Genomic DNA, 27852 nt, shown 5'->3' with positions numbered 1-27852 from the left:
CGAGAGGGGCACTGCAGTTCGGCGAGCACCGTGTGCCTGTGTGTGTTTGCGTGGAAAACCGCCGCATACAGTGGGACAGAGCAAAGACAGGGAGGAACGTGCCAACGCATGGTCATGCGCACACGGTGTCATGGCAAGTAGCGAGCTTGGAACGGGCCCGCTGCTAAAAAGAACCGGCACAGCGGCCGAACACACACACACACAGATTACGAGGAGGAGGAGGAGGGAGAGGTGCGGGGATGTGAAAGCAGTGCGAATGCGTTCACCTTTGTGGGTTCCGAAAGGACGCGGTCGAGTTCGGTTGATGGAATTGGGGGAAAGCAAGGGCCAAGAGTGATAACTAAACGGCAAGAGAGAGAGAGAGAGAGAGAGAGAGAAAGCTGCACGAGAGTAACAGTCACCGATGAAAAAAGCAGCATGGTTCACTTTTCATCTTGTCTCACAAAGATGGGCCGATCGATTGATGTGCGGGAAATTTGTACCGGGGAAGGTGGTGGAGGAGGAGGGAGTGGGATGCGAGGGAACGGGGTTGGTTGGGAAAACGGTTTCAGTAAAATCGGGAGATTTGAAGGGATGATTAGAAGGAGAGCACATAAATGAGTATAATAAAAATAGAGAGAAAGAGAGAGAGAGAGAGAGAGAGAGCGAAAAAGAGAGAGAGAGAGAGAGAAAGAGATAGATAGAAAGAGACCTGACACACACACGCGCTCGAGAGAGAGAGAGAGAGAGAGAGAGAGACAGCGTCCAAGGAGGTTGATTGTGGATGTTGTGAGTGCGGGGTAAAGGGGGGTGGGTTAAAGAGGAGAGAGGGAAAGGGGGGGGGGGGTGGAGGCATGCGCCCGCTAAAAAGGGAAACGCCGAAAACTGTCGAAGCCGAAAAGAATCCTGCCCGGCGGCCCGATGGGCCGATTCGTCTAAAATGTGGTAGGGGGGGGGGGGGGGGGGGGGGGGGGAGGGGGAAGGAAGTGAAGGCTGAGAGGAATGAGGGGCAAAAGCGGAAAATTGGATCCGGCGACGAATCGCGAATCCAGTGTTCTCCCGTCCGTCGCTCGATCTAGTCCTGCGCGCCCGCACCGGCATATATGTGTGTGTGTGTGTGCATGCGAGTGTGTGTGTGTGCGTGCGTGTGTGTGTGTCCTCGTGTATGTGTCGTGCGTGTGAGCGAGTGAATGTGTGTCCGTGTGTGTCCGTGTGTGTTTGTCCGTGTGAGTTTCTAGGATAAACGGCCGCCAAGGTGCGATCATTGCCATCACATACGCGGCACAAAAACGCACACCCACACACACACACACCCATCCACAGAGAGCAAAAGTGATGCTGCCCGGCGCGGCACCGCATCCTTAGCTAGGTGGGTGGTGCGGGCGGTGAGGTTCTAGCGCACCGCATGGCGCTTGGTGCACGCTTGCGTCCCACACCACACACTCACACAGCGTCACCGTGCCGAAAGGACTGGAGGAGTCAAGTGCAGTGATTCAACAAAACCCACGGCCAGCGAGACAGAGAGAGAGAGAGAGAGAGACAGAGAGAGAGAGAGAGAGAGAGAGAGAGAGAGAGATAAAAAAAAGCAAAGCGAAGGTAATCATGTTTATGAGTGTGCAGCCCCGCACTACACCTTACCCCGTTTCTCGGCCTTCCTTATTTAAGAAAGCACCTGCAGCAACCGCAGCACGTGCACACGGTGACACTTCAAATCAAATTCCGAGGCTCCCCGTACACCATCGTTTGCTAGTGAAAGTGGGCAAAACTGTCTTTTTGTATATTTTCGCTTTGTTGTTGCTGTCAAGTAGAGCTGCTGTAAGTGTGATCCGTTTTTGTTTATTGTTTTCGCCCGAATGTCCCACAACTCAACCCGAAAACACGACCCAAAGGTGCACAAACAACGAACCCTGGGAGGAGCTGGCTTCCCTTCGCGAGCCGTCCGCTTTCCCTGTGCGGTGTTTCGCTTCAAATCCTCTTCAACCATCAAACACCCGCAAAGGCTCCTTGCCGCTCTGGCCGGAGCAAGCCGCCACCACCACGAACCACCACGGCCGGGATTGGCCCATGTGGTGTAATCAACACACCACCACAAGTGTCGACGGCCCAAACCAATAAACGCGGCCCAAGAAGGAAAAAAAAACCTCCTCATCTTCCACCAAACTCCGGCCACCCCGGGAGGACATTCCGGGACAGTGTGCCGGAGGGCCGGAGTATTGAAGGCTCGAGCCTACCGCTCGACTACGGTGGTGGTGTGTTATGTAAAGGCTTCCGTAAAGGCGGCCGTAGGCGTGCGGTGTTTCGTGTGATTTTTTTTTTTTTTTTTTGTGCGAATTGGGAAAATTTGTCTCCATCACTGCGTCCGTTAATGGTAGCCGCTTGGGAATTTTCCTTTTATTTTGTCTTTTTTTTATTTATTTATTTGGAGGATCTTTTTTCCTTGCCTCATGTGTGTCTGTGAGTGTGTGCTTAACGGGCGAATCATAAGGGCAATCACGTTGCAAAGAAAAAGGCCTATGTAATGGCGGCAAGCGTAGTGTATGAAAGTAAGCCCGAGCGAATGGGGTCTCCTCGCATCCCTTTTATTGGAATTCGAAGGCTCTCCTGCCGCTACGCTCGACACGAAACCCATACACACACAGACACACATACACACACACACACACATGCAGGGCATTTTGGCATGTGATGGCGGCCGCTGCGCCTTCAAACTTTCTCCGTCCGTCGCAAAGGGCCGTCCTGCCTAGAGCCGAATCCTCGGGCTCGGAAATGTCACGCGCGTACAAGCCCTTCCTCTTCCCTCCTTTTTCCACCCTCACCCTGGGGATCGTTCTGTGTCACGCGAGAGAGCGTACGTGAAATCACGGCAGGCAAAGGTGAGGCGCACGTGAGTGACAAAAAAAAAACAAAATAGTGCTCATGCTCCTCCACCTTCTTCTCGGCGTGTGCGAAATTCGTTTTTTTCCTCCCAACACAATTCCCTATCGCACACACACACACACACACTGCCCTCTAAGTACGCGGGGCTGGCAGTTTTGATCTATTTTAAACCAGTCAAACTGTCAGTACCCCCACCCCCACCCCCCTCAGCAAAAAAAAAGGCCCACACACACACATGGGAGAGCGTGCGCGCGCGCGCTCGCGCTCGTTTCGGAAAAACACACCACCAGTCGTCACACCGGGCACAGTGTGTGTTACCATGTGAAGGTACCAACCCCCCCTCCCCCGCTCCCCCGATTCTGAGTCGGTTTATGGAGCACCGGATGGGAGGGAAAGGGGAAGGGTAGCGGGTGTGCGCCCCCGTACTCCCTTCACTCATCCTGCGGTGTGCGTGAAATTTACGAGCACGTGAACGGTGTGCGAAATGACGCTAATTATGGTTTGCCCAGAAGGGAGAGTAGTTAGACGTGGAGTGAAGGGGGGGGGGGGGGGGGGCGGCTAATGTCAACAATATGCTCGGACAGCAACCTTGGCGGAGTGCGCGCCTGGGTCGGGCCAAACTGCTGCACAGATTGCGCCAACATCCCCCCCTCCCCCCTACACTACCCGCGTCCCACCGTCAGTGTGTGTGTGTTTTAATAGCAATCGAAAGTTCGGGCGTTTGTTTGTTTTCCAGAAAAGTCCCAGCCCGGCCGACATCAAAAACTACTGCATCTCTGTGATTTAACCAACCATCTAGTGATGTGCTCTTTGGAACCGACTTCGGCTATTGTTAGTTCGAGTGCGACTCCGGCAAAATCCGAACCAATAGTTCCACCGGGAGTCGGAGACGTTTGGAGTCGTAGTTGAGCGGGTCGGAGTTTTTCGGAGTCATCCAGAGTCGCCCAAAGTCGTTTGGTGTCAGAGTTGTCCAGAGTCGGCTGGAGTCGGAGTCGTCCGAAGTGGCCCGAAGTCGTTCGGAGTTGTCCGGAGTCGTTTAGTATCAGAGTCCTTCGGAGTCGGCTGGAGTCGGAATCGTCCGGAGTCGGCCGGAGTCATTAGAAGTCGTTCGCAATCACCGTCGTCCGGAGTAGTTCGGACTCATCCAGAGTCGTCCGGAGTCATCATGAGTCGTTCGGAGTCGTTCGGGGTCGCTCGGAGTCACCTGGAATCGTCTGGAGTCTCCCGAAATCGTTCCGAGTTATTCGCAATCGGATCGTCCGGAGTCGTGCGGAGTCGCCCCCAGTCGTTCGGAGTCGCCCGCAGTCGTTCGGAGTCGCCCGGAGTCGCCCGGAGTCGTTTGGTGTTAGAGTCATTTGGAGTCGCCCGGAGCCGACCAGAGTCGGAGTCATTCAGAGTCGGTCGGAGTCGGAGTCGGTTGCAGTTAACAGGAGCCGTTCGGTGCAATGTATTTGTGATCAGGCATTTTGTTTCGTTGTTTTTTGTCTTTCACTTTGCGCCTGCCCTTTGTATACAAGCCTTTGTTTCGACCCGGATTCTAACTGATTCCGGATGACTCCGGACGACTCCGGACGATTCTGACTCCCCAAGACTTCGAACGACACCGACCCAGACGACTACGACCCCGGACAATTCCAGATGACTCCAGATGACTCCGATTCCGAACGACTCTAAAGCGACTCTGGACCGCTCCGGACGACTCCAGAAGATTTCGGAGCTACCTTCCAGAGACGATTCCGAAATTATCGGAGTCGGATTGGATTCAACTCCAGGTTTTTGCCAACTTTACCCATCACTACAACCATCCCGCACTCACACACATACCCCAGCACACGCGCTCGAAATTGTTGATGTGCCGTGTTTTTTGTTGTTGTGTGAATGTTCTGCACATTTTACAGCTTACACTGATTTTGTGCTCTTTATTTGCTCCCCGGCAGTGGCCCGGCTCATTTTTTTTGAATCTCATCTTCTTCTTCTTCTTCTCATCTTTTCTTCTTCACAGCGGCCACAGCGCCCCGCACTCGCCCGGCCTCTGATTACATAAATAAACATGGTGGTGGCCACGGTTTGGCACGGCAATATAAGCAAACGGTGTTGGACCATGCGCTCGCCCGGTGAGGCCGAAATCTTGTGAAGGAAATCTCCAATTCTACGTCAACGCGGTACGCGTGGTGCACGAGAGACAGACCAGACTGTGTGTGAGCGAGAAAGAGAGAAAAGAGAGAGAGAGAGCGAGAGAGAAGATTTCGCATCAACGCGAGATTAACGCGACGCGAGAGCAGCATCAAAAGCAGCAAAAGAGGTGCGAAAACCCCTCTGGCGAAAGGAGAGTGCGGTTTATATTTCTGTTTCTTTCCTTCCTTCCTCTGTGTCACGGATGTCACAGTAGGCGCAGCTAGCTACTAAGCGGCAACGGCACACACAACTCTAGCACGGTACGCGGCACCCGTGGGACCAGAGAGTGAGTGCGAAAAAGTGTCATCAAGGCTGCTTGTGTTTTGCTCCTCTGATTGTGCTGGCCATTGGCCTCTCGCAAACCTCCGCACACCGTCCGCGCAAAACGTCCGTTCGGTTATCAGTGAAGCAGCCCGAGCAGCCGAGAGTGTCGCGAGCGCCGATGGAGGCGGCCGCGTGCTAGAACCGCCGCTCAGGTGCTGTGTGCCAGTGTGCCAGTGTTTTCTGCAGTGTGTGTGCGCGCGCGCTCGTGTGTGTATCTGTGTGTGCGTTGACCAGCAGGACATTAGACCGGTCGGAGCAGCAGGCGCTAGAGTACGCTGCAGTCACGCGTTGAACGCGAACGGAAGCGTTTGGGATAAAGCCGCTGACTGTTCGCCGGGCTCGACGGAGTGATTTTGTGCGCCTGTGTGTGTGTGTGTGTGTGTGTTTGTGTGTTTGTACACGGGGCGTTCGCTCCGGGTGTTTTTCGCTGACCAAAACACTTAACACTTCCCCTCCCCCCGCACGAGCTTCGCACAGCGCACGGTGGAGCCGACGACGCCGACGGTCGAACCGGTGGCGATGGCCCCGGACACGGTGCCGGCCGTGCCGGCTGCCGAGGTGCAGCCGGACGGCGGGTCGCCGGCCAGCGAGTCGCCGGCCACGCTGATCACCCAGGTGCAGCGGATGCTGACGCCGCCGGCCGACCTGCTCGAATGGAAGGACATGCCGCAGCACCTGCAGTTCAACCCGTACGTGCTGACCGGTTACCGGCCGCTGCAGGGCGTCAAGGGGTGCCTCAGCAGCCTGTTCTACGTGCACAACGAAACCATCAATATTCTCACACACGGTAAGTAGGCCGCGCTCGACCGCCCATCAGCCGCCGCCGCCCAATCAGCTCAATTTGCTCAAACGCGCCCTCAACCGATCTCAACAAGCGCCGATCTCAATCAGGCGCGCCGGAACCGGAAGGCCGAAATGGCGCCAGGGAGGGTTGGCGCAAACTCACGTTGTGCGCCTGGTCGGCCATCCCTGCGCCATCCAGGATGCCAAACAATCCTGGCAATGTCTTGGTCAATAAACAACAGCGCCGATGCACTGCAGCCAGCCAAACCGATTCGATTAACCGTAACTCGTCTTCTTTTCTTCTTCTTCTTTCTCCCTAACCCTCTCCTCCTCCCCCCTCGTGCGCGCCCCCGGCCACCCAAAAGGCATTCCAATTGTCTACATCCTCGCAACAGTGCCGGCAATGATGCCATGGGAGAAAGACTATCGCTTTCTGTCGTGGTGTCATCTGGTCGGTTCCGTTGCACCGTGGTGCGGCAGCTTCGTCTACCATCTGTTCATGAACCTGGAGAACGGCGAGGGCATCTACTATCGGCTGCTGCAGCTCGACATGCTCGGCATCTGGATTAGCCAAAGTTTCGGTAAGCCCAGGGTTCGGTCGCATCCAGTCGATCCAGCAAGACCATGCAAGTGCAAGCAAACAAAACAAACAAAACAGACCCGAGAAAGAGCGGCAGGGAGTGGTCGCTCCCGGCCGCTCTTCCTCTGGGACGCTGCTCGACGATTGACTTGGTTGGTTGGTTTTGTTATTGGTAGAATAATTTTAACCTGAACTGCGCTGCGTACACAGTTCGCGACTTTGGAGGCTAGAGTTGAAACTGTCGGTTGCGATTAGCGCACCAACAACAACAGCAACAACAGCGCGGTAAGATGTAACGTTACTTTCAACCGTCATGCGTGTCCTTGAACGCTTTTACACGGTGCTTACATCCCCGGCTGGGGTTTGAGTGACGGTTGCCAGCATTACGACATCCCTGCTGTCGCTCAAACAAGAAGCGTGTACGTGTACGAGCGAAAATGCTGCCTATCGGTGACACACCGATGGTCATATCTGCAGCGCATCCCGCATGCTCGATCGCGTGATCTCTCGCTGGAAAGTTTGCAACGGGCAGGTCCAACGCTAACGCTGCCAGTGAGTGCTGCGACCGAAACCCCTTCTGGGACCTATTACGGGTAACTTACTGCCTCGAGCGGATCACTAAGCCCTGGCCATCCCAGTCGCGTACAGTGGTTCCCAAGCGCTGTTTTCTATTCCTGTGCAGCATTTCAGCATTGGGGGATTTCAGTTTGTGCTTACATAGAAGAAGCTCAGATCTAGATCGGAGAGAATTATTACAAAACAAAGGGATGTTTAAATTGAAAGATGTAAGCTAGATATGTACTAGAAATTATTTAGTTTCATCTCCACACTGCTGTTATGCTTTCTTATGGTAATATTTTATTTTAAAATACAATACAGTGGAACTTCTTATAACGAGTTTTATCCATTGCAGTGACTCACTTGCTAGACGAAAAACTCGTTATGCGGGAGGCTCTTTTACATATGAGTTGTATCAAACGTGAAATAACTAGTCCTAGGACCATAAAAAAGGCATATACGCATTAAAAAAAAGAATAATTTGTTTATCATGCTAATAATTGTGCGGATATTTGTAGTATACTATTCCTCGGTTGTTTTTGGTCCATTTTCTTGAAAAATTAGTCGATTGTGTTATGCTTTTATTTCAGAATATCCAAGGCTTTTTGATCGGTTTCTGTCGAAGGGTTCCACTATTTGACATTTCCAGCTAGACTTTATTTTTAAATAAACCAGATTCATCACAATTGGAAATGTATTACGGTAAACATTCTTCAGCACAAATAAGTTCATTTTCCGATAAAATTCTTGGCATCAATGCTACAACACTCTAGCACACCACATATGTGGTCATACGAAACTCCTCCAACAGACAGAAATTGGGAAAATCTCGCCTTCATGAGCAAGTAGGTTCAGAAAAATGCGCTAAAAACACTCGTCAACATATACTACACACTTGTGTCTCACACATTGAGACGATACTTTTCCTCCTAACAATAGTTTGATCTTAAACGATGCTTAGAATCGAAGGTCTCTTGCTTGCCTGAGTGATAATCAAAATTAAAGATTTGCTCAATGTTTACCGATCTTGATCTTGATTTCACATCGTCATCAAAAATACGCATCAGCAACACAAATTATATTGCTCTTTATGAGATATTTAACTTGTTAAGAGAGATATTTGTTGAGCATTTAGATTTGCTCGTTCTATGAAATTCGTTATAAGGGGTACTTATGAGGAGTTTCACTGTATTCTAAAACATGACCTTTAAAGAGGAACCAGACTCTTGAGATGAGTATGAAGCGTTTATAAGAATATTACAGTGTTCTTGATTGGGAACCTATTAGATATCTTCGTCTTCTAGTTGATCCTGACATGCCGGCCTGTGCAGGCTTTCGAGACTTTAGACTTAAACCCACGACGGGCACGTCCTTATATTTACCGTATCAGTATAACTAATTGTTATACCTACTCCTAAGGTTTTTTGCTCTATGCTTAAAAATAAAAACGAAAGCAAGCCAGTGTAGATTAGTAACATGTTTCAAGTAAAAGTTTCAAGCTGTTGTTAGCAGAGTTTTCACTGTTTTTAGCTTGTTTGAGCTTCCTTCTGCTTTGAAACATTCTGTATTAGATTAGAGTGTTTAGAGACGTCATCTAGTGTACCTCACTTCAAGTAGCTTTCTCATGTACAAGGTTTTTGTAACAATTTTTCACTGTCTTCCTCAAATTTGTTTGTGCCAATGACACATAAATTTTTATCAAAAATATTTAAAAAATAGTGGAAAATCCCCCAAGAAATTGTAAATTAGGATGCTACGAAACTCTTGGAGACATAAAACCCTTCGAGATAGCTAGTAAAGCATCCAACTCCAGAATTGAACGATTATTTAAGTAAATTCGCACAACTCTATTGGATTGGAGATTCCAATCAGCCATTCCCCCTCTATTTTTGTGGGAGCCACTGCTCCCTAATGACGTACTGCTCAACTTTTGCGCCTCCATTGAATATCGGAAGAAACATGTGTTACTTGTTTGTGTGTGTGTGTTCAGCATCCCAATATGCTGATCGCGTGTACAATTGCAACAGCACTCTTCGCAATTAAGCAAACGCTTGCGTGCCTAGCGTCCCTTACGGTGTACTATTGTTGTTATTTTTATTATTATTTTTCCTTTCCCTCTCTTCAAACAAAAACACCCCTCCACAGGAGCGCTACCGATGGTAACGGCAACGGTGTACTGTTTAAACTTTCCATTAAAATGGTTGCTCATCATTTCCTACTCGCTGCTGTGCATTTGGGGCCTGTTTAAGGTACGTTAGCGGATCCGAACCCGTAAGATTGATTCCTTAGTGAGTTTGATTTCTTTCTTCTTTTTTTTTCCTTGCTCCTATTCGTTCTAGGCAATGACGGCATCCTCGCCCTGGCAGCGACGGTTATGCTTTCTGCTGCCGTTCAGCATGCGCATCATACTCACGTTGCTGCGAATCTCGAAGCTCGGCGGCGGAAATCCTACCTCACTCACCCACGTCTTTCTGCAGGTAAGTGTTGGCAGTAGGCCTGCATCGTCGGCTACTACTGCTGTTGCTGTTTGCTGCTGTTTGCTACTGCTCCGTGAGTTCAATACCACGGCCATATCGTCCTGCGAACAGTGCACACACAATTAACTCCTCGCCAGGGTTGATCCTGTTGCTGCGAATGCATTCTGCAACAAACCATTTTCCCAATCCATTAGACGTTTGATCTTCCCGTCACCCCCCGCCCATATTCGCTCGGTCACGCGTAATGATCGACCGAGCGACCTCCGCACGCCTGCCTGTCCACATTATGAGTTGTCCAGGCCATGCATCGTTTCGCTTTGAAGCGAAATGTATTTTCCCCATCAAATACCATCGCGCTCAATGGCAAAACCGGGCAGGCGAATTAATTTTTAACGAGTTGGTAGCATTCTCTCCTCCCCCCTCTGCAACTGTCCGGTGTTGTTGGTTCACGAACCGCAACCAAGCGCGGGCAGGACGTAACGTACGCGTACCCCCACCCCCGGGGAGGGGGGTAAGGGTGTTGCTGTGCACGGTTGTTGATGGTAACACGGATGGTGGTAAATAATGTACACTAATGATAGTTTTACCGTGCGATACCTACATCCTCACCTCCCCACCCGCTTGTGTCGATTGGACCGCCCATCCAACGCCCGGTGGGGTTGTAGTTCAGTGTGATGAATGCTATCCATTCCCGGAAGCTCGCCACTTACTCTCCTTACCCCCATCAGCCCGACCCCGCCTGCCAACGCTTCCTAATCAAAGCAAATGACCATTCCCGGGGACAATTGTGCGGGGAGTGGGAAGAGGGCGGCCTACGTGACGCAGTGGATAGAAAGTCCATAAATTACTAACGACCTTAATCGCTCTTTGAAATGTTATGGCTGTCATGATCACCGCGCTCCGACTGGCGCACCGTCCGATGGTCTTCAATTTAATGGGGAGAGCGACGTTCGTCCCAGGACTGGCCTGACTCTGGGCGAGGGGTTTGGTAATCGATATAGTGGGGGAGGGACCTGTCGTGCTGGCGTGCTTCGCTCACTCACTCAAGCCCGAACCGGTAATCAACCTGCAATCATCCTGGCCCCTCCGCCGCCAGCTCCCATCGCGCATATCCTTGGACGGGACGGGGCACGCGCGCATCCATCACAGGTGGGACACACGCGTGGGCGTCGCGTTCTTCCCTTTTTGTGCTGTTGTTTTGTTTTGTTTTGCTTCAAATAGTGGCAAACTATACTGCGAGGCCGGAGAGTGCTTATTAGTGAGGTTGCTTCGGCGATACGGTCCGGGTCCGGGTAGGGGGGAGCTGCCAGGACGACGCCGACGGTGTCCATCGGGGTATAACGCGCGATGGATTTTGATTTGATTTATTCGTGCACTTTCTCTTCCCCTCTCTCTGTCTCTCTCCCTTTGGCTACGTATCATTTCATTGTTTCACATTGTATCATTATCGTTATTTGCTGTCGTGCCTTTTTGTTGCGGGGAATGAAAGGGGACAGCAGCAGCAGTAATAGCAGCAACAAAAACGCAATAAACCATCCTCAGAAATAAACACACCCGTGCTTTTGCAATATCGCCCGCACAGGACGCCGTGTCAGCCGTGGGTGGAGTAATTGGAGCGATGCATATCCCCGAGAAATGGTTTCCCGGAAGTGTTGACATCTATTTGAACTCGCATAACATCATGCACGTCCTGGTGGTCGTCGCCGTCTACTCCATGCACCAGGTAAGGTACCAGCGCTTCTCAGCACGCCCTACACAACCTATCGGCGGCGCCTCCTTCCAACCTCATCGGTCACGTGGTGGGTGCACTGGTGTGTTGCACCACTTTCCATCTGTGTGTGTGTGTGTGTGTGTTTTTTATGTTTTGTTTGTTGCTACGGAGCTACGGAAATTCGATCAATACGCGAGCAATTTAGTTTCGGAGGAACCCGTACGAGATGGTCAAGGTTGCTATGGCAAACAAAAAAACACCCACACACACACACACGAGCAACGCAATGCAGTGGATGCACACGTGCAGGCCGTGCTTGTAGGAAGAAAAACTAAAAAAAAACAACATCTGAATCACAAGGAAAACCTCCCAGAAGGGCACACCGAGCGGTTGGCGTTCGTTTAGTGTGTTGCTCTGTACTCGAGTTTACTTTTAGAATCCGCTCAGTCGATCGGTCGGTATATGAAGGTCAGCAAGGCACGCCCGGCGCATTGTGTGTTGGCTTTCCCGCCCTAGGTAGAGGCTGCTCACTGCACTCAGCTCTCTGTGCTCCGTATTGAATACCGAGAATTGCCATATGCAGGAAGATTCCGCTGAATGTATTGAAATCGGATATTAAAGTACTGGGTTCTGCGAGAATTCTACGCTTCTGAAGCCGATGTTGAATTGGTTGCATATTGTTGGGTGTGCATCTTCACGCGAATACCAGATATGCTGGATTTGGATACTACTGATAGGCTTATTAGACGATGGAAAGTACTGTCATCTTGATTTGCCACGATACATTCTTGATTGCTTGTGATAAAGCTCAGGAAATCTATAAATTGGATGGAAAGTGTGAGAATTCACAAACAAATTCTCATATCTTATTACACTTACGGCTGGATTTTTGTTAGTGTCAAAACCTGAGTTTGACAGAAAAATATCAAATGAGGATGACAGTGCTTTCCATCGTCTGATAAGCCTATGACGGCTAACAGCACTGGATTCTGCGAGAATTCTTCGCTTCTGAAGCCAACGTGAAATTGGGTTGCATATTCTTGGACGTGCATCTTCACGGGCACCCCAGATATGCTGGATTTGGATACTACTGACGGCTAACATTCTAATGTTATTCCCATTTCCCGTAAACAGGCGACCATACGCGACATCGAGTGGATGCAGCGGGCAGAATGTAATGGGCTTAACTATACCTCAACGCTGAACATAGACTCGATCAACGGGTCCCACCTGGAGCTATGACTTGTGCCAGCAGGAGTAGCAGAAGCAGTAGCAGCAGCAGCATCTACAGCAACAGTAGCCTGCCGCAGTGGGCGTTACTGGTGCAGCCTGCCGGACATCACGTGCCCGGCCCGTCGTCAATTTGGTGTTTGCGAAGCGTCGCACCGCCCGCAAATCGGTACACGATACGTTTGAGGGTGCCCTTGAGGAAGCGGCATCTGAGATAAGCTAATTAGAACCTGCCCGTTTGTTCAGCATAACCTGCAAAACAGCAACGGGGAAAAGGATCGGGGTTGGGGGCAGGCAGAGCTCAGTGCGCAGACCTGCCCGCCGTTGGGCTAATGGAATTAAGGGCGACGAAACGTTGGGGCCAGATCAATCGGGCACCTGACGTTAAGACATTACAACACACAATACGTGCGACACTCATTCAGGCTTCCTCAAAGTACACCTACACTCACATACACACACTTAGATACGTATTTTTCTTGACACACTTCTACGTCATCCAGAAAGGGCGGAAAGCGAGCAACAGCCTAAACCAAAAAAAAAACGAAAAAGAAAAGAAAAACAACCTAAGAAAGCTAGCTTAAACATTCTACTCCCCAAGCACTCGTGCAAGCTTGCCAATGCCAATGCTGGTGCAGTAACGGTACCAAACCCCCCCCCCCCCCCCCCCTCAAAGAATATACGGCCTCGGAACAGCGCTTCCCTCTTTATATTAACCGTACTGCACCAAAGGAAGAACAGCCAAGAATGCTGTGGACACTTCCAACCGCGAAGATACCGGACAGCCCTTACCTTGTTTCCTGGTGTGTCCTTTCTTCCTGTCCTAGTAGCACACGCGATGTTCCGATACGCGAGTGATCGAGTGAGGTGCCTGAACGAGAATTTGTAATTAATAAAACACACACACAACACACGTACTGGTGCGCGTGTTGTGGCCGGATGTGCGCCTGCGATACCCTGACATTAGTGCAACGCACCAAATTTCGACGAAACAACAAACGCCACAGTGAGGTTACTAAGCTCAACACTCGAACGCGATCGCGCGATACTAATCGTCTCTTTTGCCTCTCATCCGGTCCCTCTCTCTCACACACACTATTCCAGGTGCATCTACCTGCAGTGAAGAGTAATTGTAACGCTCCGGTAGTATAACAATATGGCGGAAATTTTGAGACCGTCGCGTGTGCTTAAGGGTGAATCGCGCACACGCTGCCCGAGTGTGATGCACGAGGATAGTATTTCCTACTTGCTACCTATTACCAGTAGATAGAACAAAATTGAGACAATTCATGGCGTTGGCTAGGTCTAGTGGTAACGTGCTGCGCAGCACACCACGTAGCCCCCGCCAGGGGCCATACGGTTGATAAGCATTATTTAAAGCAAGGGAAAGAAGAAACGTAAACGCATTACCAGTTGGAGAAAGCGTTCCGCAATCCAGCATACGGCTGCAGCTGGCCTGATACGGCAGGTGTACGACTTGTTTTGTTGCTCGTTCCTTCGGTGCCGATTTGTGCGGGTTCACACCTCGTGCGCAACACGCGCTCTGGCACGGTTCCGCGTAGAGCTTTCGTTAGAGTTACTTTTACTTTCCAACGGTTCCTGTGGTTCGTTGAGCCAATCTGCTCAAGCGGCAAGATACAAAACACACACACACACACACACACCTACATGTACTAGTCCCGGGAAACGAGTGCTAGTGGTAAAGAGGTGCCATCCTTCGTTTATCGTACCTTTTGTTTTAACCGTAGAAATACTAAACTATGAAACTGTTACGAAAGGCTGTTTAAGTATTAATTTTCCCAGATTGCTCTAGCATTTAAGTAAGTAGACTTACGATACCGTAGCAACAACACATGGAGCTGTTGCTGTGCTTAGCAATTATATATATATATTGAAGAACAAACAAAAAACACTCAGAATAGCTAATGAGAAAAATCACCATCACCACTACCACAAATAATACACAGTATCTTTCTCTCCTGTCTATTTTTCTATCACCCGTAGCCTGGAACCCCTGCTCCGAAACCGAAACCGAAACCGTTCTACTATTTACTATTTTCGTTTACTATTTTCGTTTTAATTTACGTTCCACTTAGTGATTCGGTAGTGATCGTTGAAATTGTTGATTTTTATTTGCAAACATTAATTTCCTAACCAAAGTCAAAGTATCATTCGCATTGAAGGGGGTTCTCGGTTCTGTACTCAGCCAATCTAAGTGTGTTAAAAAGATATCTGTCCCCACTTTGGACTATCTTCGAGCCGATGTGATCGCTAACCTTAAACCTCCACTAAACGACAGCTTTATTAGTATCTATTAGATCAAGTACAGCTAGATGAACCTTTCTTCTATGCACCCTAAATAATACAGAGTGAACACACAAATTTTCCCTATCTCTTTCTTTCTTTCTCCCTCTCCCTATCTCACTTGAAGAGTCTTTTCTTTCTGTTCCTCAAAGCAGATGAGGTACTTGCAGGTGCGTAACACGCAAAGGCTCTACGCGCAGTTCCCTGTAAGATCATAGGTTCCATATTTTACATGCCATCACTCCCTTTCCCGCATTTCAGTTTTCGGGAGCGGCATTCCGACCAGGTGACCAGGAACGGCATACATGCGTACACTTCTTTAGCGAAACAATACAAGCAAAACTAGAAAGGCAAATCCACCCCAGAACACTACTGTGCAATGTGATATTATATTTTTCGCGCTTTAAAGTGTTTGATAGGTTTTTCTCTCTCTGGGCAGAAGAAGCGGAAGAAATAAATGGGAAGGAATACAATTTGCGAAACCAATGTCGCAACAATGTGTGCTGCGATGCTTGCATGCGCTTTCGACACGCAGGGTACGCAAAAGGATCGCGTAGAGTTTGAAGGCATCAGCAAAGCTGTGGGCAATAAGGCGTGTTGCGTGAGCACCACCTTATTTCCGAAACTGCGCGTTGCAAAACGGTAACCTACTAGAAGAAACATACAAAACAAACAAAAAATCAATTAAGCTGTATAACTGAGCTTTCGGCGGACCAGGATCCGCATCCCGTCTATCGTAGATAATTTTCCAAAATTCCGAAAGGCGAAAGGCATCGCTGCCGGGCGTCACCGCGTGGCGTGTGAAGTAGCTTAACGGTTCCGTTGTGAGTTCACCTTCGCCAGACGAGCGGTCCTACAGACGCTTTCCGTTTAGGGTGATGTTGGGGATACTGGCTCGCCCATGCACTGCGTAATCTGTAGTAGTTGCAGTTTATCACGATCTAAGGTACTGTTTGCTTCCTTCCGCGTTATTTGTAGCAAATCCAAAAAAGAAGGTGAAGAAAATAAACACAGCAACAGAATAAAACAAATAAAATATACTTAAATTAATAGAACTTTATACATATGAAAAACTCACATAATTACTTCAATATTAACACAGACACACACACACACACACAGACAAACAAATGCATGCAGATGTACACTAAAGACGGAACAACATTTAGAACAAATAAAAGGCAAATAATTCTGCATTGACCAAATCAATCACCTAGACAGATCATACACACGTACAGATTAGACACTTCAATCAAGTTAGTTCTAGAACTTGAAAATCGTACATTATGTAATCTAACGAACTTGTTTTAGTGAGTTTAGGATGAAACAAAAACAAAACAAACACATATTAATGAAATAAAAACAACAAAAAATAAACAAAAACTGTAGGAAACCTTCCATTGAAATAAAGCAATAATATATACAAAGTATCAATCCTTGCCGCGTTTGCTAAAACCACATCCTAGCGATGTGCTGGGTTCAGGGATGTTAACATGACCCGTGCAATCGTCTTATCTGGTGTAATGGGATGCACTTCCACTCGTGCGTGATGCCGGAAAACATTGAGAACAGTTATTCTATCAAGGAGGATTGGCTTCATTTATTTATTTATTTATGTTTGATGAATCGTGCGGTGGATGCATGCGAGAAGTGTGACGTGCATAAATAATGCATCAATGTAGTGCTGTTACTGAGTGCGTCAATTCAAAGTCGCCTTCGTTAGATTTAAGTTTTTTAGCTTGAGCGATATCGATCGCCTCATTGAGTTTGATCCTCGAATCTCAAAGATTGTCTGGCCCAAGAGATGACTCTAAACCTATTCCAGTTTTCATTAAAATTTTGTTGTTTTGTTCACTGAACCTATTCCAGTACCGTTTCTAAGCCAAAACTAGGACCAACGTGGACCTGCTCGTTTTTTTTTAAATGGGCAGATACACACTGTACCCAAGATTCGCTTTTGGTATGTAGTATGCGGACCTTGGATAATTAGTGTGGCATGCAAGAGAGAGGAGAAGTTAGAATGAGGGATAGAATAGATGATCAAACGAGAGATAATTGTGAGGGATAGGAAGCACGCAGCTGAAAACTATATAACGAAGGCTTTGGTAGGAATCTCCGCGTATCTCCGTACCCACGTATACTGCGGACGGCCGTTTATGCGGGTACCTTTTATCCGACTGTCCATATATCCGTGTTGTTCAGAATAGTGGTGGCAGCTCGGAATCGGACCTACCCGATTCTGATTCCGTGTTTGGAATCAATTCCGGAGCCGGTTGCGATGCTGAAATCGATTCCGATTACGGAGCCGACTTCGGAGCAGGTTCAAAAGCTGACTCCGGAGGCAATTTCGGAATCGATGTCGACCTGGGAATCGCAATTTTCATCGATAAACGGAATCAGGATTGACTGCAGAAATGGAATTACAGTGGCCGGCAATATAAAGTGGCCACTACTTACAATTTTACATTTTTTCCATTTTTTCCGTGAAAAATGAAGTTATTGTACTGCTTTATTTTTTGAAACATTGTTCGTGATATGCTTAAGAATGCGCAGTACCATAACATGACAAAAATGAGAAGTTTGCTTCAAGAAAAAATATGTTTTCCAAAATTGATCAAAATCACTGTGCCAAAATAAAGTGCCCACTTTATTCATTCTATAGAAAATATTTTTCTGAACAAATATAACACCAAACTTATAACTTATATGCGTTCTTCTTGCATTCTTTACATGTTCGATGATCTTTGGCGTAGTTTTTTCTAATTTTTAAAGGTTTATCTAGTTCTGCATATAGTTTTTGCATCTAGTTCTTCTCAAGCGTTATCAAGAGCTTTAAATTTCAATTTATTTGTTTGTGACACCAGTTTTATCCACCTTCGCATATAGAATCTGCCTCAAATTCTCGATGGAACCAAGATTTAGACTTCATAGAGGACATGCAAGGTGTTTCATACGATACTAGTAGAGAAATGTTTTTGTATTGATTGTGTGTGTTGAGATGTTAGCCTGTAGGAACATGTTTTTAGCTTTCAAACCCCATTTTTTTAAAGAAATATCCCAAAGTATTGATGAAGAATGTTAAAAAAGGTATCAGCCATAGTTGTACCTTCGATTCACACCAGTTTTTACGCTACTCCTAAAGATAAACACCCCCTAGCTATCACATTGCAATTTTCGTAATTTACTGCCCGTTAGATGTGGCGTCCTTCAACTTCCTCGCTCGAGCTACAGCAATCTAACAAAGCCAATTGGCTTCAATATGATCAAGAACATACAGATATATCGTTAGATTGTTGAAAAACTGATATTTGGGCAGATGAGTCCAAATTAGAACTGATGTTCAAAAATATCTAGACGCGATCCAACAAACCAATATGTATGAAAAGTGCAATGTGATGACCAGGGAGGGGTTTTCTATGCGAGGAGTGGGGAGCATGGTATGAATCGACGGCATAATGAAAGCTTATACCTGTATAAGCATCCTGTGTGAATTTATCTGTTTTCTGTGAAAAATACGGAGTTAGTAAATAAATTTATGTTACATCAGGAAGACGACTCAAGTTATACACAAAGAATTTTTTTATTTTTTTTTCATTCAAATCGAATAAAACTTCTTTAATGGCTCCTACTTAGTCTTAACTTTAATCTTATCGAGATTTCGTGTGCAAATTTTGATGCAAATGTGGTGAGAATGACGTGGTTAGGAAAAACAAAATATGTTAAAGCTCTGAAATACTCCTAGGAAGAACAAATGCCAAATATGTGCAAATAAAACAAAAAAAAATATGTCAAAGATCCTCGAAAATGTAAAGAATGCGAGAGGAATGCATATAAATTATAAGTTTGGTGTTATATTTGTTCAGAAAAATATTTTCTATAGAATGAATAAAGTGGGCACTTTATTTTGGCACAGTGATTTTGATCAATTTTGGAAAACATATTTTTTCTTGAATCAAACTTCTCATTTTTGCCATGCTATGGTACTGCGCATTCTTAAGCATATCACGAACAATGTTTCAAAAAATAAAGCAGTACAATAACTTCATTTTTCACGGAAAAAATGGAAAAAATGTAAAGTTGTAAGTAGTGGCCACTTTATATTGCCGGCCACTGTAGCTCCGAAATGAGAATCAGTTGAAGTTAAATTGAAGTTTCAGAAGCAAAATCAGTCCGGGAATCTCCATGGGAATGGTTCTTTTACAAGTAAATTTTGAATCTTTGCGGCTATCAATACATAGCATGATTGGACCCAAATGCCTATTCCTATGTAGATGCCGAAACCGATTCCGTTTGGAAGCCGATTCTAATTTCTGAGCCGATTCCGATGCTGGAGCCGATTTCGGAGCCGATTCCGGAGCCAATTTTGGGGCCAAATCTGGAACGAATTCCGAAATAGATTCCGGAAACAACATTTCCCCAGGATAGCCAGGGCAAAACTATACGACGCTATGAGCTTTTTTGGAATCCCGGCCAAACTGATAAGGATAGTTCGAATAACCGACGTCACTTGCCAGGGTGGATGAAAAACTCTCAGAGCCTTTTGCTACCACCAAAGATCTGCGTAAGGGGGACGGGCTTGCCTATCCCTTATTCAACTTGGCGCTAGAGAGGGCCATCGGGGACTTTAGGGACTTCGGGAATCATCTTCTATAAGTCAACCCAGATGCTAGCATATGCAGATGATATAGACATATTTGGTCTGCCGCACTCCTATGTAGCAGAAGCCTACCAAGGGATCGAGCAGGCGGCAGAGAACCTTCGATTGCAGATAAACGAGGCAAAGACCAAACTGATGGTGGCAACATCAGCGGCCCTACCATTAAATAATCCAAACATGCATAGGCGTGACGCACAGATGGCTTTTTAAGTCGTCCCAGAATTCACCTATCTCGGGTCACAGGGCAGCAACGACAACAGCATGGAGGCTAAGTTGCGCGCAAGCATACTGTCCGTGTCTGCCATTAAGGCCGGGATAACAGATTGGCAGACGAAGGCGCGAGCCCATGAGTGGTATTGGACACTCTAGAGGCAGGCCAAGACCACAAAGCGGTTTTAAGGCCGGATAAGTAAGAAAGTAAGTATGCTTCCTTCTATATTTGTTGAAACGAAATTTAAAAAAATAGACAAATCAAAGACAATTTTTGGCAAAAGCAGCAGCAAACCCTGTATTTACATAATGCTTTCCATATGTTTTATATCATTATTATTATTTTACATTATTTTTTCAAACAATGCTCTTGATGCTTTATTTCATATTGCTGCCATGCAAAACTAGAGCTATCTTGGAGTTTCAGCTAACCTACCCTGCTACACTTTCAACATAAAACAACCGATTTCGTGGAAATAGTGCAGCGAATGGAGAATGGCGAATTCAACCCTTTGAAATAAACGCTTCCGTCAAGCTGTCAACCAACAGCAACATTGGCCGCTGGGCAAAAGAAGGATTTATTTATTTTCTTCGCAGTAAAGAGAGGCAGAGGAGAGAAAGAAAGAAAAGAAAAAAAACAAAAGCCAGTCAGGAATTGCTCAACAAGCCGGGACCGAAATTGCTGGACCGCAAATCCGATTCCTTCCCGCCTGCCAGCGTGATCAGGCAGTCGGTGTGTCTGGGTGTGTGGGACTTTCCGTGCGGCAGTCGTGCTATGGTTGGTGACGAGAGATCCCACCTGGTGCCCACCTCTGCCCTCCGTCAAGTGCATCCCGGCAAGCAGGGTTAACGAGTCCAGTGGTGTCGCATCGCAAGAGAGAAGTGCAAAAGGCAACGCAAAACCCCGCCGTTCCAGGTCGCAATCAAATCAACCAACTCGTGCGATCAAAACCAAAACAACCGAAACGCCGGACAGCAAGCCAAGCAAATGCTGCTAACGCACGGCACCCACACACTGCACGCCGTCGCCGGCCGGACAGCACTGTCCGAGCTGGTGCTGCGTGCCGCCAGCCATCACACCTGGTTCGGATCGGCCCCGGGCCGGCTGGCCTGCGCGGCACCGGCTGCATGGGGCGTGCGGGCCCGGGAGCAAACGCCCGGCATCAGCCTCGCCTACTACTGCGGCCAGCGGCGCTACTGCTCGAACCTGAAGAAGAAGCAGCCGCGCGTGGTCGCGGTAAAATCGGTCGAGGGCTCGGAGCTGCTGCAGAACGTGCTGCAGAAGAACAAGCAGCTGCTGCAGGAGAAGCGCGACGGGCTGGTGCGCGACATCCGCGAGCGCAAGGACAAGGTGAAGGAGCGGGTCGAGGAGGTGATCGAGCGGGAGAACGTGGCCACCGTGCCGAACCTGCTGTGCATCGGGCGGATCGTCGCCTCGCCCTACCTCGGCTACGTAATCGTGCAGGGCGACTTCCGGCTCGCGATGGGCATGCTGATCGTGGCCGGGCTGACCGACCTGGCGGACGGGCTGATCGCGCGCCACTGGCCGAATCAGGCCAGCCGGCTCGGCTCCTTTCTCGACCCGATGGCGGACAAGGTGCTGGTCGGGTCGCTCGTCATCGCAATGAGCTACATCAACCTGCTTCCCCTGTGGCTGACCGCTATGATACTCTTCCGGGACGTGTTTCTGATCGGGGCCGGCTTCGTCATACGCTACATCAGTCTGCCGCAACCGGTAGGTGCCCGGCATGTTTTGTGTGTGGGGAGCTACAAGCTAAAAAACTTGTGCTTGTGACTGTACATTGATTTTAATGTTATTTTTTGGTTTGTATGATCACGTTCACTTATCGATCCGCTTCCACTTCCAGCGCACGCTGTCCCGATACTTTGACGTGACGCACGCCACCGCCCAGCTGGCGCCCACGTTCATCAGCAAGCTGAACACTGCCGTACAGCTGGTCACGGTTGCCGCCACGCTCGGTGCCCCGATCTTCAGCTACGTCGACCACGCGTACCTGCACGGGCTGTGGTATCTGACCGGCTTCACGACTGTGGCCGCCGCCGCCAGCTACCTCACCAGCAAGGACACGTACAAAATACTGCGCAAAAAGTCGTAGTGCCCGGCAGCGCCCATTGATGCGATCCCTTTTTACCCCCACCCCCTTTCCTCTTTCTTTCATTCGCAACCCTGCCCTGTTGCGTTGACGATTGAATGCAAGTAGTGGAGAGGGTGGGTGGGTTTCGCTGCACGCCCACCGCGCTAGAGGCACACTGGTCGATTGTTCCCGGCAAACAGATGTAAATAAAATGAACATAGTTCCTGATGGTTAGACAATTTTTGTTTTGTCTGGCGCGAATTGATCGGTAGCTTCTCTGCACGGAGAGAAGTTACTGGGGAGGACCAAAGAAAAGATATCAAAGTAATTTTGTAATTGTGTGGGTCAACCTATTCGCTACGATGCAGATTGGTCTTATGATCTAATATCACTTACATCTTGGATCATATATTTTTTTAAAATTGTTTTCCTATTTTTCCTCCACTATGTCACGGAGCTCATATGTTACATTAGTGATCGCTAGGCGTTCACAATGTTTATATATTCCTTTTGAATTTGAAAAAAAAATTAAATGCTGCTAAAAATCGTTTTTTTAATGAAGCTTAATTATGGCTATGAAAATGTAATGCTCGTCACATCGCCGTGTTTTGCGAGCATTATTCTCACCATCTTTCTCAAATGCATCCTACGCTTTAGATTGCTTTCTCTCCTCTGTTTCTATTCGTTGCTAAGGTTTGCTTAATCGATTGCTGTTTAGCTTTCTCTCTTCACGTTGCACTTCTTTAATGCACTTGAAATAATCCAAGTAACCATGTTCAGAAAACCATAAGTGTAAAGCTATAAACGGTTCAATGTCTGGTAATACATAGTAGAATGCGTCTGATTAACGAAATATCAAACGCAATTAGATGAGAAATGCAAAAAAAATATAAAAAGATTAAAAACACGTTTTTGACGCACTAAAAATGCCTTGAAAACGTGAGGGTTGTTTCATTGCTCACATATAACAATATAATTAAAATTTGAATGAAAATAGCAATGAAATTTACCTCACGTTTTTGAGGCATTTTTTAGTGGATTAAAAACGTGTTTTTAAACATTTACACACAAACATTTTTATTTATCCTACTAACAATCAAACCTTATACGCCGAAACTCATAGAAACATTTGACTAGAAACGACTAGGCTACAACTACGCTGAGTGTGGTTTATCAAAGTAGGATGTACAGCCTTTTCCCGAGTTACGCCAATTCTGTTGATAAATGTTTGAGACATATCCGTATAAAAATATACTAATATACGTACTTTTGGTAGCAAATTTTGCAAATGCATTTGAACTTCTTGTTTGAACTGTTCTTGTAATTACATCCAACTGGTAGCTTTTGAATAGTGGTTTTTAATTAATTAAATAAATTTCACTGCAATCCCACGTGAACGAGAAATAGGGAAGAATTGAAGGATTTGTCAGACGAACGGTAAACCAAAACTTATTAAGAGGTCATTAAGGAAGTTAATAAGAATAATAAAAAAAATAGATTAATAATGCAATTGCAGTAGATATTGCAACATTTTGGAGAGAGATTTAGAGAATCACTCAATTGTATTACAGTGAAATCTCTCTAAGGTGAATCTCCAAGGGACCGTCAGCTTAGAGAGATATTCATGTAGAGGAAAACTAATGAAAATATTGCTATGAAGTATCCAAGAAATCACGAGATAGGCATGGTATCATTTGACCAATATTTTTGTGAACTACCACCCAAAAATTCTTCTGAGAGAATTTCGGCTGCCAAATCGCATATGCAGGTTGGATAATATTTAACTTAGGGAGGTATTCATCTTGAAGAGACACAAAATGTATGTGATGGGTCTAAATGTTCATCTTAAAGAGACTTAATCTTAGAGAGATTTCACTGTACTTGAATACCTAAAAGCCTTCTCTGTAAACATTTTGAGCGGCGGATTTGGGATCAGAGCACCGATAAATTCTAGTGTTGGGTTCCATAAATCTTTCGTTGATATTCATTCATATGAATCTTCAGCGATGAATGATTCGAATCTTCAAATAATCTTGAATATCTAAAGATTAATTAATTTCTAAAGATTCCAGAACCTCCAAGGATTCATGAATATTGAATGTTTGAAGAATCTAGAAAATTCATAAATGTCCAGGGATTTATGCAGCTTCAGACATGTATGATATTCAAACTATTGAATATGGGCGATCCCATGGTACAGTGTTAAACTCGCACGACTGAACAACATGCCCGTTGTCGGTGCAAGCCTCGCATGGATCGTCTTCTCGGAGCAAAACAGACTTGGTACTTACCAAGAAGTCTCGAAAGCCTGTATAGGCTGGCCATAACCTTGTAGGTTGTTACGTCAAGACGAAGAATAATAAAGAAGCTCAAGCTGTATGATTTTTTGGAGATTTATCAATGCCCAAAGATTCATGAATCTTTTGAAAGATTTATTCAGATTCATGAATCTGAATCAGATTTACCCAAAACTAATAAATTCGCCACTGTAGACTACCACCAAAAACTTGTTGATTCTCCAAGATTACAAGCGTTAGAAGATATTCGGAGAATTATCTTTCTGCAAATCCATCGCATTTGATCAGGCATAGAAATCAAATCGAAGACGTGTTGCCGTGTGCTGTACAAATTAGCATAGAGATAAGCGTATCTATTTTATTACATGAAAAACCTTCATCCTACAACTCCCCTCAAACGTTAACCATGGAGCATCGAGTCCGTCCGGCCCGCTCCCTACGTCGCTACGATGTACTTCGGCTGGCGGTACATCTCGTACGCAAACTCTTCCTGGTGCGACGGGTCAAACTCCACGCCGATAAAGTCGAACTCGAGCCGGAAGGAGCCCTCGTGGCCGCCGCGCGACCCCACCGAGAAGCCCACGTTCGTGATGCGGTTCAGCGGTACCGGGCCCTGCTGGTCCTGGACCCGGCCCTTGGACGCGAGGAAAAACTTGGAGAACGGTATCTTGGCCACCTGCCAGTGGGGGCCGCCCCGCGTGTACAGCACGTAATGGTAGATGTCGTTCCACAGGATGTCGTAGTAGCCCTCCGCGGTCAGGTTGATCAGGTAGGAGCGGCCATCGCCCCGCACCTTCAGCACGAGCGTATTGTACTGACTCCAGTCGTAGAAGGCGTCCCGCTTGAACGATTTCTACGTGTGGGGAAAGCGGAAAGCGGTAAAAAACAGCATCTTGCAACAGCAACGGGATGGCAGTTTTGGCACGGCAAAAGGTCAACTTACCCGTACGCGCAGGCTTTTGATGTTGGCGTAGCCGGCCCGCTTGATGCGGCCGTCCTTCGGTACGCGCGACTCGAGCGTGCCGTGAAACAGCCCGAACCCGGCCGGACTGCGCTCGAGTGCGGCCTGGGAGTAGCCCTCTCCGTGGTCCCTGTCCGTCGTCACCACCCACCGGTCGAGGTCGGGCTGGCTCTCGAACCCGAACACCACGTCGATCTCGCCCGGCCGGAACACGACCAGCGGATCGCTTTCCAGCTTCTCCTTCCACTCCTGCTGAAACAGCGCAAACTCGGTCCGCAGCTCCTTCAGCCCGTTCACGATCAGATCCTTCGTCGAGGCGCGCTGCTCCGTCTGGTAGCCGCCCTTCCGGTGGCGCTCCCAGAACAGCCCGCTCGCCAGCACGGTCGGCCGGACCAGGTTCGGCTCGAGCTGGCGCACCAGCAGCCGGTCCCTTTCGGTAACACCGGCAGCACCCCTGCACATCGGGGTCAGCCCATGGTACTGCCGCTCAGCGCCACTTCTACCCAGCACCGCCAACCACCGGTGCCGTAGCCTAAACATCCTTTCGCGTATGGGGTTTGGTACGCGGGGCGTTCTAAACGAAATGGCCACACAGCATCCCGCCGGATCAACCCGGTGTGCGCCTTTTTCTCACTGGTACTGGCGGAGCGCACTTTGTTTTGGCTCGACCAACACTGACAGCAAAATATTATGGTGCAATCAACACGGCCGACCGACCAACCAGCACACGCCTGTCACACGGGCCGCATGCGCAACGCACACAACGGTCATTTGAATCGGTCGCTGCCGTACTTTAGGAGAGGTAATGTTTTAAAAAATAAGTTTTAAAAGGATGTTAAAGTGTACACAATTTAGCATATTTGTATTAATTTGTCAATCTGCCATGTTTGTCCTTTTTTTATCTGCCTCTCTATTCTAATTTCTAGCTTCCAATTTTAGCAAAACGAATGTCGCTATTCTTTTTTAAATATTGTTTACTATAAAATAAAGAAAACAATTATTTTGTAGTTCAACTAGCTCGTTATGTGTAGACAAATATAACAAAAAAACTACATAAACAATAGCCACTTGCAACCCTCGGAAACTTACACCTCGACCCGCGAGAACTTTGTAAAGTTTTAAATACAGGCGGTCCCCGAGATACACGGTACCTCTTATATGCGGATTCGGAGATACGCGGTTTTCTAAATTTGACAATTCTTTGAGCAAATTGTACTGATTTGACACATCAATTGCAAATTGCCAAATAATTTCCGTTTTGATCGAATGTTAAAAACTATTTCAAAAGGTTTAAAACAGTTATATTCAGTCAGAATCATATCAAATAATTCATAAAGTGACTAAAACCGCCCCTTACTTGCAAAATTACACGAAAATTAGTGATATTTTAGCTGGAAATCACGAGATTCGACTTACGCGGAAATTCGAGATACGCGGTATTTTGCGGCCGTTTTCGGTCCCCATTAACCGTGTATCTCGGGGACCGCCTGTAAATGGTTCATTATTCTCAAAACTATCAAAATTATCCAAAATTTAATTTGTGCTTGTAAAAGACGAAAATCAAGCTTCAATAATAGAATAATAGCGCTGAAGACTTGTAACATGTCTTATCATGTTTCTTATCAAAAAGAATTTTAAACGTTCACTCTTAGCCAACAGCAACGTCAAAATGGCTCACAAAAACATTACTCTTTGCGAAGCAATGCGGCTCGCTAACTGAATTGGATGAACACTTGGTATGCATTAGAGGAGCCTTTTAACTAGCTAATAGCTCCATCTAAGGTCGAAAATACACGGCCGCATACATTTTTAGCAAGAATTCTGCGGCCGGGAAATTCCGGTCCGTGTATTTTTGGCCTAAGAAATCTCATTCCAACACTATTCCTGCGCTGCGCTTGTACTAACGGGTACAGTTTGTCGACTGGAACTGAAACTGTATCGGTTACAAACTCGGACCAAGTATTCAAGTATCATTCCGAATCCGAATCTACAACAGTTCCGGGAACTGTTCTAGAAAATAAATGGAATGAGCCAATTCTGGATCGGTATGAGTTCACTATCGGTTCCAGGACCGGTATGGGTTGGTCATAGGTTCTAGGTCCGATATGGGTTCAGTTTCGGTTTCAGGATCGGTATTGGTTCAGTATCAGTTCCAGTATCGGTATGGGTTCATGATTGATTCCAGAACTGATTTGGGTTCATGATAGATTCCAGCACCGGTATGGATTCATGATTGGTTCCGAAACTGATATGGGTCCTTGCTAGGTTCATGGACCGGTATGGGTTCATGATAGGTTCCAGGACCGGTATGGGTTCAGTATCGGTTACAGTAATGGTTTGGGTTCATGATTGATTACGGAACTGATATGAGTCCAAGATAGGTTCCAGGACTGGTATGGGTTCATGATAGGTTCCAGGACCGGTATAGGTTCTTGATAGGTCCCAGGACCGGTATCATAAACCGATCAGTGCCAGGACTGATCTGGGTTCAGTATCGGTTCCAGGACCAGTATGGGTTCATGATCAGTGCGAGCAACGCTATGGGTTCATGATCGGTTCAAAGACCAGTATGGGTTTTTGATAGATTCCAGGGCAAGTTTGGATTCATGATTAGTTCTTGGACCAGTATGACC

General features: G+C 47.2%; 3 protein-coding genes across 5 annotated transcripts; 2 read left to right on the top strand and 1 right to left on the bottom strand.

Moving 5' to 3' along the window:
- The first annotated feature begins 1022 nt into the window (after positions 1-1022).
- Positions 1023-16432, top strand: LOC1277357 (progestin and adipoQ receptor family member 4). Of its 3 annotated transcripts, XM_061647006.1 has the most exons (8): positions 1023-1575; positions 4859-5158; positions 5243-6142; positions 6504-6719; positions 9422-9525; positions 9616-9753; positions 11336-11476; positions 12599-16432. In XM_061647006.1, exons 3-8 carry the CDS (start codon positions 5875-5877, stop codon positions 12704-12706), a joined length of 975 nt encoding a protein of 324 aa, XP_061502990.1. In that variant the 5' UTR covers positions 1023-1575; positions 4859-5158; positions 5243-5874; the 3' UTR covers positions 12707-16432. The 3 variants fall into 3 exon arrangements, with proteins under 3 accessions (XP_061502990.1, XP_061502981.1, XP_061502986.1); XM_061646997.1 differs by having other exon boundaries at positions 4859-6142; XM_061647002.1 differs by lacking the exon at positions 1023-1575 and adding an exon at positions 1666-1794 and having other exon boundaries at positions 4859-6142.
- Positions 16433-20384: 3952 nt separating this feature from the next.
- On the top strand, positions 20385-22200 carry LOC1277356 (probable cardiolipin synthase (CMP-forming)). Its single transcript, XM_316812.6, has 2 exons — positions 20385-21600; positions 21734-22200. The coding sequence occupies exons 1-2, from the start codon at positions 20854-20856 to the stop codon at positions 21980-21982; spliced, it is 996 nt and encodes a 331-aa protein (XP_316812.5). The 5' UTR covers positions 20385-20853; the 3' UTR covers positions 21983-22200.
- Positions 22201-24571: 2371 nt separating this feature from the next.
- LOC1277355 (complex I intermediate-associated protein 30, mitochondrial) lies at positions 24572-25954 on the bottom strand. Its single transcript, XM_316811.6, has 2 exons — positions 25202-25954; positions 24572-25111 (listed from the first exon to the last, which is right to left on the bottom strand). The coding sequence occupies exons 1-2, from the start codon at positions 25757-25759 to the stop codon at positions 24695-24697; spliced, it is 975 nt and encodes a 324-aa protein (XP_316811.5). The 5' UTR covers positions 25760-25954; the 3' UTR covers positions 24572-24694.
- Between the last annotated feature and the right edge of the window lie 1898 nt (positions 25955-27852).

The sequence above is a fragment of the Anopheles gambiae genome, chromosome X, assembly GCF_943734735.2.
Source record: "Anopheles gambiae chromosome X, idAnoGambNW_F1_1, whole genome shotgun sequence".
Classification (NCBI taxonomy): Eukaryota; Metazoa; Arthropoda; class Insecta; order Diptera; family Culicidae; genus Anopheles; species Anopheles gambiae.
The sequence above is the reverse complement of the archived record's forward strand: the minus strand, read 5'-3'. Positions and strand labels throughout refer to the sequence as shown.